General features: G+C 42.6%; 1 protein-coding gene across 2 annotated transcripts in view; it reads right to left on the minus strand.

Annotated features, from left to right (window-relative positions):
* Nucleotides 1–15,521, minus strand: part of RIOX2 (ribosomal oxygenase 2) — a 33,155-nt gene extending 17,634 nt beyond the window's left edge. For both annotated transcript variants that reach the window (XM_044251192.1, XM_044251191.1), the window contains exons 1-2: nucleotides 15,490–15,521; nucleotides 9,656–10,127 (exon numbers count right to left, since the gene is read on the minus strand). In XM_044251192.1, the coding sequence (XP_044107127.1) occupies nucleotides 9,656–10,093 (438 nt within the window). In that variant the 5' untranslated portion in view covers nucleotides 10,094–10,127; nucleotides 15,490–15,521. The remainder of the gene's footprint in view (nucleotides 1–9,655; nucleotides 10,128–15,489) is intronic.
* Between the last annotated feature and the right edge of the window lie 412 nt (nucleotides 15,522–15,933).

Genomic DNA, 15,933 nt, shown 5'->3' on the forward strand with positions numbered 1-15,933 from the left:
AATGGACACCAAATGAAAGCTGGGGTGGCAATCCTTGTATCAGATCAATTAAATTTTAAGCCAAAGACCACAATAATAGATGAGGAAGGACTAATGTCAATCTTAAAAGGACTAATATCAATCTTAAAAGGTCTATCCAACAAGAAGATCTAACAACTTTAAATATCTATGCCCCTAACATAGGATCAAACAATTATATAAGCCAATTAATAACAAACTCAAAGAAACACATTGAGGATAATACGATAATAGTAGGGGACTTTAACAGTCCCCTTACTGAAATGGCCAGATAATCTAAGCAAAAGATCAGCAAGGAAATAAAGATTATAAATGACACAATGGACCAGATGGACATCACAGATATATTCAGAACATTCCATCCCCAAGCAACAGAAGATATATTCTTCTCTAGTACCCACGGAACATTCTCCAGAATAGATCATATCCTGAGTCACAAATCAGATCTCAACTGTTACCAAAAGATTGGGATCATTCTCTGCCTATTTTCGGACCACAGTGCTTTGAAACTAGAACTCAACCACATGAAGAAAGTTGGAAAGAACTCAAATACAAGGAGGGTAAAGAGCATCCTACTAAAGAATGAATGGGTCAACCAGGAAATTAAAGAAGAATTGAATAAATTCACGGAAACAAATGAAAATGAAAACACAACTGTTCAAAATCTGTGGGACACAGCAAAGGTGGTCCTGAGAGGAAAACATACAGCAATACAAGCTTTTCTCAAGAAACAAGAAAGGTCTCAAGTATACAACCTAACCTATACCTAAAGGAGCTAGAGAAAGAATAGCAAAGAAAGCCTAAACCCAGCAGGAGAAGAGAAATAATAAAGATCAGAGCAGAAACCAATGAAATAGAAACCAAAAGAACAGTAGAACATATCAATGAAACTAGGAGTTGGTTCTTTGAAAGAATTAATAAGGTTGATAAACCCCTGGCCAGACTTACCCAAAAGAAAAGAGAAAGGACCCAAATTAATAAATTAATAAAATAAATTAATAAAATTAATAAAATCATGAATGAAGAGGAGAGACCACAACCAACACTAAAGAAATACAAACAATTAATCCAACCAACTATACACCAGCAAATGTGACAATCTGAAAGAAATGGATGCATTCCTAGAGGTGTATAAACTACCAAAACTGAACCAGGAAGAAATAGAAAACCTGAACAGACCCATAACTAGTAAGGAGATTGAAGCAGTCATCAAAAATCTCCCAATAAGAGTCCAGGGCCAGATGACATCCCAGGGGAATTCTACCAAATATTTAAAGAAAAATTAATACCTATTCTCCTGAAACTGTTCCAAAAAGTAGAAATGGAAGGAAAACTTCCAAACTCATTTTATGAGGCATTATCTTGATCCCAAAACCATACAAAGACCCCACAAAAAGGAGAATTTACATACCAATATCCCTGATGAACACACATGCAAAAATTCGCACCAAAATACTAGCCAATAGCATCGAACAATACACGAAAAGGATTATTCACCACAACAAAGTGGGATTTATTCCTGGGCTTTAAGTTGGTTCAGTATCTGCAAATCAATGTGATAAAAGACATTAATAAAAGAAAAATAACCATATGATCCTCTCAACAGATGCTGAAAAAGCATTTGACAAAGTACAACATCCTTTCTTGACTAAAACTCTTCACAATGTGCGGATAGACGGTATATACCTCAATATCATCAAAGGTATGAAAAACCCTAGCAAATATCATTCTCAATGGGGAAACACTGAGAGCTTTTCTACTAAGGTCAGGAACACGGCAGGGCTGTCCACTATCACCACTGCTATTCAACACAAGTCGGCCAAGAAGAAGTCAAACTCTCACTCTTTGCAGATAATATGATACTTTATGTGGAAAGCCCAAATGACTCCACTCTAAAACTGCTAGAACTCATATAGGAATTCAGTAAAGTTTCAGGATATAAAATCAATGCACAGAAATCAGCTTCATTTCCATACACCAACAGCAAGATAGAAGAAAGAGAAGTTAAGGAGTCAATCCCATTTACAATTGCACCCAAAACCATAAGACACCTAAGAATAAACCTACCCAAAGAGGCAAAGAGTCTGTACTCACAAAACTATAAAGTACTGCTGAAAGAAATTGAGGAAGGCACAAAGAAATGGAAAAACATTCCATGCTCATAGATTGGAAGAAAAAATATTGTGAAAATGCCTATGCTACCTAACGCAATCTATGCATTTAATGCAATCCCTATCAAAATACCATCAATTTTTTTCAAAGAAAGAGAATAAAAAATCCTAAAATTTATATGGAACCAGAAAAGGCCCTGAATAGCCAGAGGAATGTTGAAAAAGAAAGCCAAAGTTAGTGGCATCACAATTCCAGACTTCAAGCTCTATTACAAAGCTGTAATCATCAAGATGGTATGGTACTGGCACAAAAACACACAGATCACTGACACAGAATAGAGAGCCTAGAAATGGACCCTCAACTCCATGGTCAACTAATCTTCGACAAAGCAGGAAAGAATGTCCAATGGAAAAGAGACAATCTCTTCAAAAAATGGTGTTGGGAAACTTGGACAGCCGCATGCAGAAGGATGAAAGTGGACAATTTCCTTATACCGCACACAAAAAGACTCAAAAAATGGATGAAAGACCTCAATATGAGACAGGAATCCATCAAAATCCTTGAGAACACAGGCAGCAACCTCTTCAACCTCAGCTGCAGCAACTTCTTCCTAGAAACATCACCGAAGGCAAGGGAAGCAAGGGAAAAAATGAACTACTGGGACTTCATCAAGATCAAAAGCTTTTGCACAGCAAAGGAAACAGTCAACAAAACCAAAAGACAACTGACAGAGTGGGAGAAGATATTTGCAAATGACATATCAGATAAAGGGCTAGTATCCAAAATCTATAAAGAACTTATCAAACCCAACACCCAAAGAACAAATAATCCAGTCAAGAAATGGGCAGAAGACATGAACAGACATTTCTGCAAAGAAGACATCCAGGTGGCCAACAGACACATGAAAAAGTGCTCCACATCACTTGGCATCAGGGAAATACAAATCAAAACCACAGTGAGATACCACCTCACACCAGTAGAATGGCTAAAATTAACCAGTCAGGAAATGGCAGGTTTGGACGAGGATGCCAAGAAAGGGGAGCCCTCCTACATTGTTGTTGGGGATGCAAGCTGGTATATCCCCTCTGGAAAACAGTATGGAAGTTCCTCAAAAAGTTGAAAAGAGAGCTACCCTATGACCCATTAATCACACTACTAGGTATGTATCCTAAAGATACATATGTCTGAACCAAAGGAGCACGTGTACCCGAATGTTTATAGCAGCAATATCCACAACAGCCAAACTATGGAAAGAACCTAGATGTCCATCAACAGATGAATGGATAAAGATGTGGTACACACACACATACACACACACACACACACACACGAATACTATGCAGCCATCAAAAACCCGAAATCTTGCCATTTGCAACAACGTGAATGAAACTAGAGGGTAGTATGCTAAGCAAACTAAGTCAGAGAAAGAGAATCATCATATAATCTCTCTGATATGAGGAGTGTGATAGGCAGGACAGGGGTTCGTGGTGGGAATGGAGGGAAAAATGAAACAAGATGGGACCAGGGAGACAAACTATAAGTGACCCTTATCTCAGGAAACAAACTGAGGGCTGCTGGATGGCAGTGGGCAGTAGGGACAGGGTGGCTGGGTGAGGGACACTGGGGAGCGTATGTGCTAATGGTGAGTGCTATAAATTGGGTAAGACTGATGATTCACATACCTGTACCCCTGGGGCTAATAATACATTATATGTTAATTAAAAAATTAAAAAATATATATATACATTAGATCTTTCATGGCCCTGTGTAAAATCCTGCATGACTCCTGATCCCTGCCTTGCCAATTTCTCGGTTTTCTATATTATTCTTCACTAGGGTGGAAGCTTCTTTTATTTTTTTAAATTAATATATAATGTATTATTTGCCCCAGGGGTACAGGTCTGTGAATCACCAGGTTTACACACATCACAGCACTCACCATAGCACATACCTTCCCCAATGACCATAACCCCACCACCCTCTCCCTGGCAACCCTAAATTTGTTTTGTGAGATTAAGAGTCTCTTATGGTTTATCTCCCTAACAATCCCATCTTGTTTTATTCTTTTCCTGCCCCCACAAACTCCCCACGTTGCCTCTCAACTTCCTCGTATCAGGGAGATCATATTATAATTGTCTTTCTGTGATTGACTTAAAGCATAATACCCTCTAGTTCCATCCACGTCATTGCAAATGGCAAAATTTTTATTTCTTTTGATGGCTGCATAGTATTCCATTGTATATACATACCACCTCTTCTTTATCCATTCATCTGTTGATAGGCATCTAGGTTCTTTCCATAGTTTGGCTATTGTGGACATTGCTGCTATAAACATTCAGGTGCACGTGCCCCTTCGGATCACTACATTTGTATCTTTAGGGTAAACACCCAGTAGTGCAATTGCTGGGTCATAGGGTAGCTCTCTTTTCAACTTTTTGAGGAACTTCCACACTGTTTTCCAGAGGGGATATACCAGCTTGCATTCCCACCAACAGTGTAGGAGGGTTCCCCTTTCTCCGCATCCTTGCCAGTATCTGTCATTTCCTGACTGGTTAATTTTAGCCATTCTAACTGGTGTGAGGTGGTATCTCACTGTGGTTTTGATTTGTATTTCCCTGATGCCAAGTGATGTGGAGCACTTTTTCATGTGTCTGTTGGCCACCTGGATGTCTTCTTTGCAGAAATGTCTGTTCATGTCTTCTGCCCATTTCTTGACTGGATTATTTGTTCTTTGGGTGTTGGGTTTGATAAGTTCTTTATAGATTTTGGATACTAGCCTTTTATCTGATATGTCATTTGCAAATATCTTCTCCCACTCTGTCAGTTGTCTTTTGGTTTTGTTGACTGTTTCCTTTGCTGTGCAAAAGCTTTTGATCTTGATGAAGTCCCAGTAGTTCATTTTTTCCCTTGCTTCCCTTGCCTTCGGTGATGTTTCTAGGAAGAAGTTGCTGCAGCTGAGGTTGAAGAGGTTGCTGCCTGTGTTCTCCTCAAGAATTTTGATGGATTCCTGTCTCACACTGAAGTCCTTCATCCATTTTGAGTCTATTTTCATGTGTGATGTAAGGAAATGGTCTAGTTTCGTTTTTATGCAGTATCTGTCCAAGTTTCCCAACACCATTTTTTGAAGAGACTGTCTTTTTTCCATTGGACATTCTTTCCTGATTTGTCAAAGATTAGTTGACCATAGAGTTGAGAGCTAATGTACATTTCTGAAAGCTCACTCTGGCTACTGTGTGGAGAGTGGCCTGGAAAAAATGAAAAGACATCAGTTGGGAAGCTATTAAGGCAGGAGCCCAGGCCAGAGATGAGCAGGGTGGTGGGGGGAGAGGAGGTGGAGATGCACCCTGGAAGTAGCACAGGCTGTGAGGGATTATGATGAACTACAATGGGGTTTGGGAAGAGAAAGGGGATTAAAACCCTTCTAGATTTGGCTGGGTAATTAATTAGTGCCTGTTTCACCTTACTGAAATGGGAAAGACTCGTTAAAGTACAAGAATTTTTTTGCAGTGGTGTGGGGGTGTGCAGGGAGAGTTCTACAGTACTTCCTGAGAGAGAGACTAAGAATGCTGAGGAGAGGAGGGGAGCAATCAGGCCAGGAAGGTATTAGCCCCCCTTCTCTGCCAGGCCCTGTTTCTAAGTGCTTTACATACACTGGTTAAATAACCCTCCCAACAACCCTGTCCCGTAAGGGGAGCAATGTCTTAATGTCCGGTTCACAGATGAGGAAACCAAAGCACGAGAACACAGAGCTAACATATGATGGAGCCAGGATTGAAATCCAGGCAGCCTGGCTGGAGCCCTTTAGCCCTGGCCCCATACTGCCTCTTTAGGAATCATCTGAAAGGAAACACAAGTCACTTCAAGGACACTAGCAGTTACTAAAGACATTCAGTCTCAAGGATATGAATGTACAGTGCTTAGTATACAAAAGACACTAAAATGTATTTTTAAAAATTTGGGGAGTCAGCCAATGACTACAGCTTGGGAGTCGGTCTTACCATTTGACTGAAAAAGGATCTACAGTATTAAAAGTATCAAGTGGGAAAGAATTAGGTCAGTAGGAAAAGCACTTTGGAAGACACCTTTATAAAGACCACTGGGCTACTGATCCATTTATAGATCAAGGGTTCTACTTAACAGAGGAAGAATAACTTAATGGCTTCTGATTAGCTCTAAGGAGTTAAGAGAGCCCCCAAAGAGCCTAATTTATACCAGGGAGGGGCCAGCAGGATCTGGCTCTGTAATTACAGCCATACTATAACTGGAACCATTAGAAAACCAGGGCTACTCCTTCTGATGGCCTGAGAGGCATCTCAGGACCAGATGGGTGACTTTATGGCTCCCAGCTCAAGCATCTGGGTCTATCAGTTGCATAATTTTTCAATTCTCCTGGACCTTTAGCTCCTGATTCTGCTAAGTATAGCCTAGTAGAAAGAGACATAAAGTCAAACCACCTCAATACAAGTTGTAGCTACAAACTAAATGACTTTAGCATCTTTATTGTAAAATGAGTACTCCCCCACTAAGACAGATAAAACAACTTAATTGCAAGGCAATATACAAGTGTTATTGCCTCACCAACACTGACTTACTTAGGCACAAAAAGGCTCTTAAAACCTGTCTTCTGGGGCACCTGGGTGGCTCAGTCATTACATGTCAGCCTTTGGCTCAGGTCATGATCCCAGGGTACTGGGATCGAGCCCCATGTCCAGCTTCCTGCCGAGCAAGGAGCCTCTTCCTCCCTCTCCTGCTCCTCCTGATTATGCTCTTTTCTTTGTCAAATAAATGAATAAAATCTTAAAACAAAACAAAACACCTGTCTTTTTTAAAAGATTTTTTAAAAAATGTATTCATTCATGAGACAGAGAGAGAGAGAGAGGGAGAAGCAAGCTCACTGCAGAGCAGGGAGCCCAATGCAGGACTCGATCCCAGGACCCCAGGATCATGACCTGAGCTAAAGGCAGACACCTAACTGACTGAGCCACCCAGGCAATCAAAATTTGTCTTCTTTAAGTCAGGACTCCCAACTTTGTCTGGCGATGCCAGTGAGGACCCCAGAGCAGAGAAAAGGGAAGGTGGAAGCTTCTCCCCTAGCTAGGTACAACCTTCTCTCTCCACTGACCTACTCATAAAAATCAAAACTGAATGCTACTGCTTGTGGAACCAGAAGCCCATGGGTACACCTAAAGAAAGGCAAAAACAAACATGGCAAAGCCCTGCTACGTAGCGATCAACATCTTTAAAGGTATGGCAGGAAAATGCCTTAGATTTGGAGTCAGAAGTCCTTACTTAGCAGCTATGGAAAAGGCCCATAGCTCTGAACTCCAATGTTTTCACATACAAAATAGAGACCACAGTGAATGCCTTATTTCAAATGTCTGTTAGAAGGTTCCAAAGTGGGGCACTTGCGTGCCTCAGTAGGTTATGCGTCTGACTTCAGCTAGGGTCATGATCTTGGGCTCCTGAGATTGGGCTCTGTGCTCTATGGGGAGAGTCTACTTCTCCCTCTTCCTCCACACTTCCCCCGCTCCTGCTCTCTCTCTCTCTCTCTCAAATAAATAAATAATATAAAAAAAGACAATTCAAAAGTGAACATTATGTGGATTTGGTAAACACACTCAGACCTCTGACATATGGATATCCAAAGAAGGTGGGAAACAACTTAGGGCTCTCTGATAACCTCCTTATTCATTTCCAGACCAACTAGAAAAGGATTTGTACACATTCTGAAACTCAACAAATAAGACACTGTCTACTTTAACAGTCTCTCAACCTAGCCAGCGATGAACTGCCTCTAGACTTTTACTATCCTGATATTAATATGCACATTCCTAAACACACACACACACACACACACACACACACTCACTAAACCTTCTCATAATAAACTATTTAGAAGCCAGCATCCACTCTAAGAGGGTGAGCTCCTATAGGTCTCTCAGGTGGTGAAAAGAGAAAATTAGAAGGGTACATCCCAGTCTAGCCTGGGGGCTGACTTTCGACCGAGAAAGCTCATTCTTCCCACTTTCCTAAACCTGGCTAAAGAGCTGAGTCAACAGGGCAAAGAAAATACATTCTTGGCCACCTGGAATCAGAGGAGAAATGTGCAGGACTTAAGAGATGAGCAGGGAAAAGCCCAAGATGATTCTAGAGTAGAGTAATGACAGCCACTAAGGACACCACTCATATGGCAAATGATAACCTTTTACTAGTTTGTTACCAAATTACATATAATCAGCTCCATTGACCTTTTATGTTCATAGTTATTAAGTGTCTAAAACCCACTTTTTAAAAAAAGTGCTGCTTCTATCCAACAAAAGAGTCAACGACTAGCTCAGAGAGAAGCACCATGGTATCCATATTTCCTGAATTAAAATCATGACTTGGTCTGGCAAGTTATTTATAAATTCTTTCTCAGTGTTTGGGCCAAAAGGTTGGCACTCCAGGAACAATTCAACTTCTTATGACTGCATGAGATGGACTATCTGAAATCAGGACTTGTACTGAAACATCTAATAATACTTATACTTTATCCGGAGCACAAATAGGTTCAAGTTACTCTGGACAAGAGAGGAAAAGGCATTCACTAGATCTGGCCAATGGGCTCTAACAAAGCAACTAAATTCAGTCATAGGAAACAGTACAGATAACTGATGACAAAGTCCCAGGAGCCATCACACAGCCAGAATCCTCACCAGGGAAGCTCAAAGACAGCTCTCCTCCTCCTCCCATGCTGCCATTTTGGTTCAGCCATGGGTCATGAAAGGGGATTTCTGAACTGAAAAGAGGCCCTCATTTGTTCTGGGCCACCTGTCATCTAAAGATCTCAAACATCTACAAAAGCAGATTAGCTAAGATTCTATTTTATGAAGCAGAAACTGAGCAGAGAGAAAGTCAATTATTTCTTGAATGTTAAGCCTGATAAAAAATAAATAAAAAATGAGCCAAGACTCCCAGACTTGCAAATCAAAGCTACTTTCCACCTGTGATGGCCTCCCTGGGAGTAGTTCCAGGACCCACACCCTCCAAGTTACCTGGAGGCTGTTAATAAGGGTAAAGTCTCATTCTTAAACATGCATCTGGTACTTTATCTGGTCACAGCTCCAAAGCCTCTACTTAGCTCGTTGTGAGCAGTAAAGGGAACCAACTTCAAGAAGAAAATGATCACCCTGACACTATCATGTCTTAAATTATAATGACAGGACAAACCAAATAGAAATGTCTACCATACACACCGAAACATCAACCACCCACAGAACATGCTCCTGGAGGTTTAATGTTAATTTATAAACTTGCAATACCGTTTTTACGGTGTGATGACACCGAATTATGTCCCCCTGAGTTGTTGGGTGATTCTAACAGTTTAGCTAAAAGATAACACAGGCTCTCCTAATTTGGAATGGATTTAAAGAGCATTCAAACTGGCAGGACGCTAATCATCCCAGGTTCATCCCTGAGCTGATCTGGGGCCAAATGTTAGCACTTTAACACACAAAACGATTCTGTGATGAGGAGAACTTGTTACCTTAAATCTCTGAGGTTGGTGAAACTGAATTGTTGCCCTTTTCTGGTCAAAATCTTTTCTCAGCTGAAGGAAGTGCACTTTGCCATCTTTATTTAAAACCTTCTTCTTCCCGTTGACACAGCGGCAAACATTCACGTCTCTTCCATAGTACATACCCCGGCTGCAGAGAATCTTCAGATCTGACAGCCTGAACAGAGACTGGTAATATGTGGCCACTGCAGGGTCATCTCTCTGAATGAGAAGGGGCTTCTTCTCCCAGAATTCCTTGAAGAAAGTCTCTGTCTTGATGGGGGAGATTAAACTTTCAAAAAGATCACTGGGGCTTTCAAAATTCAAAGTGGAGCAGGGTCCACCAGCTGCCTCCATCTTCAACTGCTTACAGGGAACAGATCCCTCTTCCTTCCCCTTCCCTGTGGGCTTTGCTTTCTTCCGCATCATTGCGTCCTCAAGACAAAGCAGTGAGGAAATGGACCTACCAAAGAACAAAGCACACGCATGGTTAGGCTAACTAGGAGTGCCAGTGTCTGTGTTAGCAGATCATGCACACACAGCTTGTGTGACCATGACACTTTCAGGAGAATCTGGAAGTCAATGCCATCTCCTCTGGGATGTGACAGAGCCTCCAGCCAACACCACAAATCCCAAGATAGGATTCAGCCTCAACCACTCTCCGATTACATATTCATCTAAAGGAAAGCATGTTTTTCTTGTACATCAGCACTAAGTCATGAAATTCGTTGTCTGTTTATTAGGAGGTATAATGATCCCAAATGAATGGTTCTGCTATCTTGGCAGTTCCGGGTCACAGGTTCAGCCGGCGGCCGCTGACACAGCAGTTAAAAATCCCAAATTTGGCTTCTGTCAGCACCAGGTCCCAAACCTAATTAGATGTACTCTTGAGTTACAAACACTTGCCTCAAGAACTACCAAGAGGGGCCCACTGCCAAGTGCTCCTCGGCACAGCACCACCCCCAACTGCTGTTCAGGAAGGCGACCAATGTGCCCTGGGCCAGTGGCGTCACCTGGTGGCGGCAGCGAGAAGCTGCCTGTTCCCAAATCTTTTCCTCACCACATAAATCTCCTCACTTTTGATCTGCAGCTTATTCTTGAAAATTGCTACGTTATGGGAAACCCCGCTCCCATTAAAAAACAAACAAACAAACAAAAAACCCAAAAAACACGAGTTAGAGGCTGCAGAGTAAAAGCTAAAGATAGGTATACCCCATCTTTAAAAAGCTTTAACTTTTTAAACGAAGAGAAGACACAATAAAATACCAACATCAGTAACCTCAGACACAGTGCTCCCCCCAACTTTAACATGCACGCCCATCACCTGGGCATCTAGGGCTGAGGCAGGGCTGAGGTTCTGCATTTCTAACAAGATCCCAGGTAATAATGCTGCTGCTAGTCCACAGCCCACATCTGAGTAGCGACACTCCCAGCGTTGCTGAGCCTCTCTCGGAACTGCCCCCAAACCGCAACTACCGTCACATTTATAATGCTGCTGTCCTTCACCTGGGATTCAAGGATGGTATTTCAAATTACTTTCCAGAAACTGCAAGATTCTATTTCAAAGTGTATGTGTATCTGTATATTTGGGGTGTAGGCACATTGCTCTCAGCCGATTCTTTTTTTTTTTTCCAATTTATTTATTTTCAGAAAAACATTATTCATTATTTTTTCACCATACCCAGTGCTCCATGCAAGCTGTGCCCTCTATAATACCCACCACCTGGTACCCCAACCTCCCACCCCCCCGCCACTTCAAAACCCTCAGCCGATTCTTAAAGGAGTTTTTGGCCCCCTAAAAAGGCTAAGAACCATTATGTTTATAAAAAACAATTTTTCCCAGTAACTTAATAGATGTTATGGCTTTCTGTTTTGTAGGGCTAGCAGAATTGTAAGCACACTGTTTTCTGCTCTTTTGTTATTATAACTAAGGTGTATTTCAGCTATATAGTGAACTAAGGAGAATTAGTGGTCTGGCCTGGCAACCTGGAAATACGTGTTACACACTGTAACAACTAATTTATAAATGAATGCAACCCAAATGTAAATGGAGCAATTTAGGAAGTGGAAACATCAAAATATACAACAACTCTAGTGGCCTCATTTTAGCTTCTAAACTTTGTACCCATAAACAGCTCAAATCAAGTGCTTTTGATAGGAAAACACAGGACTGAAGAGGAAAACGGTTACAAATAGACACTAAAAGCTTGCATTGGAGGAGTAAGGGCTTAAGCTTAGGGGAAAAATTTTTTTTTGAAGTTTTAGGATATGTCATCCCTAAGTCACATTTTCTGAAAATGTTTCCTATTCCTCCTAAGTTCCCGAGACCAGTTTGATTTCTTAACTGAAGAATCAAGGGTTCAGTGAGACAAAGTATTGCTAGTACTTAGAACCCAGATGTGGTAAAGAGACAAGGAGCTATGAAGACAGATTCAGTAAAGACCACAACTAGTGCAGAAGAGTTACTGCCTGTCCTTCGAAAGGTCCCGTGTTTGGCTATTGTCTGAGAACTTAGATTTCAGGAGCATTCCCACCACCTTTAATTAATAAAAATAACTCACTGTGCCTATATTGTTTATGCACTGTGGTTTATAATGAAGACCAGTTTTCCTTCTGGGAGTCTGGAATTCTGGTTGGGGCTTAGCACCAGGCAGAGGATGCCCACATGGTCGGCCCCCAATAAAAACCCTGAGTTCTGAAGTGTCTGTTGAGCCTCCCTGGTTGGCAATATTTCACAGGTATAGTCACAACTAGTTGCTGGGCCAATTAAGCACCTAGTCTGTTGCTTTAATAAATCAGCTGTGAGTCCCAGCAAATGACTGAACCTAGGGATGGTCTTAGAGACCCCCAACACATTGCTCCCAATTTTTAAAAAGTGTTAAATTGGTTCAGAAGGTTTGTGTCATTAAGGTATCCTATAATGAAAAAGTAATTTCATAGTTAGCCATACATGTCTTATCTCTCACAACTGGTCAGTTTAAAATTTATCTAAGGGATGCGGAGAGCAGGAAGAGGACAATAAAAGGCTTATCTTTAAGCCCAATTTATAAATACAGTATAAGCACATTCTCCAGGAAGTGTGGTTAAACGAAGTACAAAAAATACTTAAGCTGAAAATAAAATCACTTAAAGCATTTTTTCCCATCTATAATCACCAATAAAATAAAGCCAGCACTGACTGCATAACAAATGCTTTTGTTAGAATATAAATTTCACTACTCCCACTGCCAAAAGTTACAGCATATCTTGTTTTTCTATGTTCATATTGAAATGATTTGAGGCTCAGTTAATTGGAAACTGGCTAAGAGGTTACTGGGAAAATATACTATTTCTCTGATTCTCACACTACCCATATTGTAAGACAACCATTCTTTTTAACAGCTTTTGGGGGTGGAGGGGAGAAGAGATGACACACCCTAGCACATTAAACATGTAAAAATCTTAAGATGCATCACAATTTCAGAAAAAGTAAAAAAGCCTATCTCAGAATCTAAAAAATATAGTAATTAAACAAGAACAACCTTTGTCTAGAAAAGTAAAGCCAACACAAGCCAGACCATAAACTTCACAGACCACCCAAACAGAAGTTAGAGTAAATATTTTTATAAAGCTACAGGAAAAAAAAAAAAAAAAGCTTTAAAAAAGTAATTGCGGGGGTGCCTGAGTGGCTCAGAGGGTTAAGCCTCTGCCTTCAGCTCAGGTCATGGTCTCAAGGTCCTGGGATGAGCCCAGCATCAGGTTCTCTGTTCAGCAGGGAGCCTGCTTCCCCCCTCTCTGCCTGCCTCTCTGCATCAAATAAATAAATAAAATCTTAAAAAAAAAAAAAAAAAGAAAGAAAGAGAAAATAATGTGGGGGGAGGGGTCCCTGGGTGGCTCAGGCTGTTAAGCAGCTGCGTTTAGCTCAGTTCATGATCCCAGGGTCCCGGGATACAGTCCCACAGTGGGCTCCCTGATCAGTGGGGAGTCTGCCCCTCCCTCTCCCTGTGCTCCACTCCTGGTAATGCTCTCTCCTCTCTTGCTCACTCTCTCTCAAATAAATAAATTAAATCTTAACAAAAAACAAACAGCAACACTGGTATCCCATAATGTATACAAATAGAAAATCATGTTATATACCTGAAAGTAATGTTATATATCAATTATATTTCAATTTTTAAGGTTAAAACAAATGTTCCCAATCTGAGTTGACTATAAACATTAAAGTATAAAAAGATTAAACCAAAACTCAGTTCATATTTTATTAGCTGTCCATAAATTAAAAAAAAAAATTGATCTAACCAACTTTAAAGAATGAACTCTACAATAAAATCAATACTGATAACCATTCCATGGCTGATAAATATAAACAGAGCCTTTATATTTTTAAGTGTCCTAACCTCCTTTTCTGTAGAAATATTCCCTGACAAGAAGTCAACACAGCTTCTTGAAAACAACAGCTATCTGCACGTTCCCAGAGCCCAGCACAGAACGTGGCACATGGGTCCCCAAGAAATGTCTGCAGAATTCTCCTTTTTCATCTTTTATATATAATTTTAGAGAAAAGTCCTCAAAACCCTTACACAAAACAGGGTTGGGGAAAACAATTTATTCAGTGGGGATTGTTCTGATGGCAGTTGTAGTTTGGGTTTTCCACTGCACTGTCAGAGCTGAATGGCACATTAGCCCTCAGTGGTGTGTCTTTATAGTCTCCAGAGGTGTGTTTTACAGGGTAGTCACCAGGAACACTTGTTCACATACACACTTCTGGGCCCCATATGAAGCCCATTGGATTAGTCCTTCTGGTAGCTGGGGACTAGAAATCCACATGAATGTAGTAAATTCCCCATAGGAATTCTGGATCCATTCACACCGAGTATAGTCAAATTCTGCTCAAAGGCACACACACACAGGACAGAAATATCACCTGTAAGGAGGTTGCCTAGGCTGACCTAAACCATTTTTTGCTCAACAGGAACGTTTATCCAAAGGGAAAACTGGTTCTCTTGTTGACCTAAAGCTCTAATTGGCAGTTATCTTCTTTCCTGCATTTTAAGGAGAAAATGGATTATACCACATTCATGTATTTTGGTGATGTAGGACGTTCCAAAGGATGAGGCGGGAGAGGCAAAAGCATCCATCCAAGAGACTGTGGCATAGGCTGGGAAAATCAGGCTCCTCCACTTAAACGCGAGTCCAGTGAAATCAATGGCCTGGCGTCGAATTTACAATTAATTAGTGGACTAATCACATCCTGTGACTCTCAGGCCCCTGCTTCCTGAAAACAGTCAGCAACCTGGCCTCACTAACCTGTTGGACAACCCACTGTCGGGCCACCAGGCTAGTCACACGTGCTGAGTGAACTGCACGTGGGGGCTGGAATTTTAAAGTTAGGGCGAGACAGAGGGCCGCGGCTGCCCTGCTCCGCAGCCCGGGCTGCAGGTTCCCTGGCTGGGAAGCCTGTCTCCTAGGCCCGACCAGACTCCAGGAGCACAGCCCACGTGGAGGCCGCGCTCCCAGGCAGCCTGCCGCGGGGCCAGGGCGAGCGTCACTCTCCCTGCGGAGCCTCCAAACTTCCGAGCGCTCGTCCCAGTCTCCAGACCACGGGCGGCTCACGGGGGCCACTCTCGGTGCCCAGGTCACTCGTGACCCGACCCCTCCATCCGGCAGCACCAGACCCGGCGTGTCCTCCCTGCCCCAGTCCCCGTAATCACGGAGCGCGTCAGCGCGCGTCCCCGGTCCCGAAAGCACCGGCACCCGTCAGCCCGGGCCCCCGAGGATCCCGGGGGCGCTCACGACCCCGCCAGGGGCGGCGCGGGACAGCAGCAGGCGGAACCCGCAGCACTCACCCAGCTCGGCCTGTTGCGCGCGGCCGCGAGCGGGCGGGGCGGTGGCTGGGGGAGGGGCGGGCGGGGCGGGGCGGGGCGGGGCGGCGTGCGCACGCTGGGGGGCGGCCCGCTCAGGCTCCTGCTCCCGCCGCCGCCTTCCCGCCCCTCCCCTTCGATCCCGTGGTGCATGCTTCTGGCTCCCGGCTACCCGTGCGGGTTCCGTGTTCACGCCAGCCTGTTTTTCCCTTTAGTGTTAAAGGACATAGATGGTTCTTGTGTTTGTGTTTGTGTTTTGTTTTTTTTTTTAGTTGGAGGCGGATGAGCCTCTGGATTTGGGGCAACAGTTTTAGTACAACCGGGTTCTTACTATGGGGAAATTGAAGCCCAGGGAGGCGAGGTGAGCCGTCCAAGTTTAGGGAGCTAGAGGTCCAGGTGATCCCATCGCTTTCTTTTGGGCTCTCTATG

The sequence above is a fragment of the Neovison vison genome, chromosome 6 (genome assembly GCF_020171115.1).
Source record: "Neovison vison isolate M4711 chromosome 6, ASM_NN_V1, whole genome shotgun sequence".
Classification (NCBI taxonomy): domain Eukaryota; kingdom Metazoa; phylum Chordata; class Mammalia; order Carnivora; family Mustelidae; genus Neogale; species Neogale vison.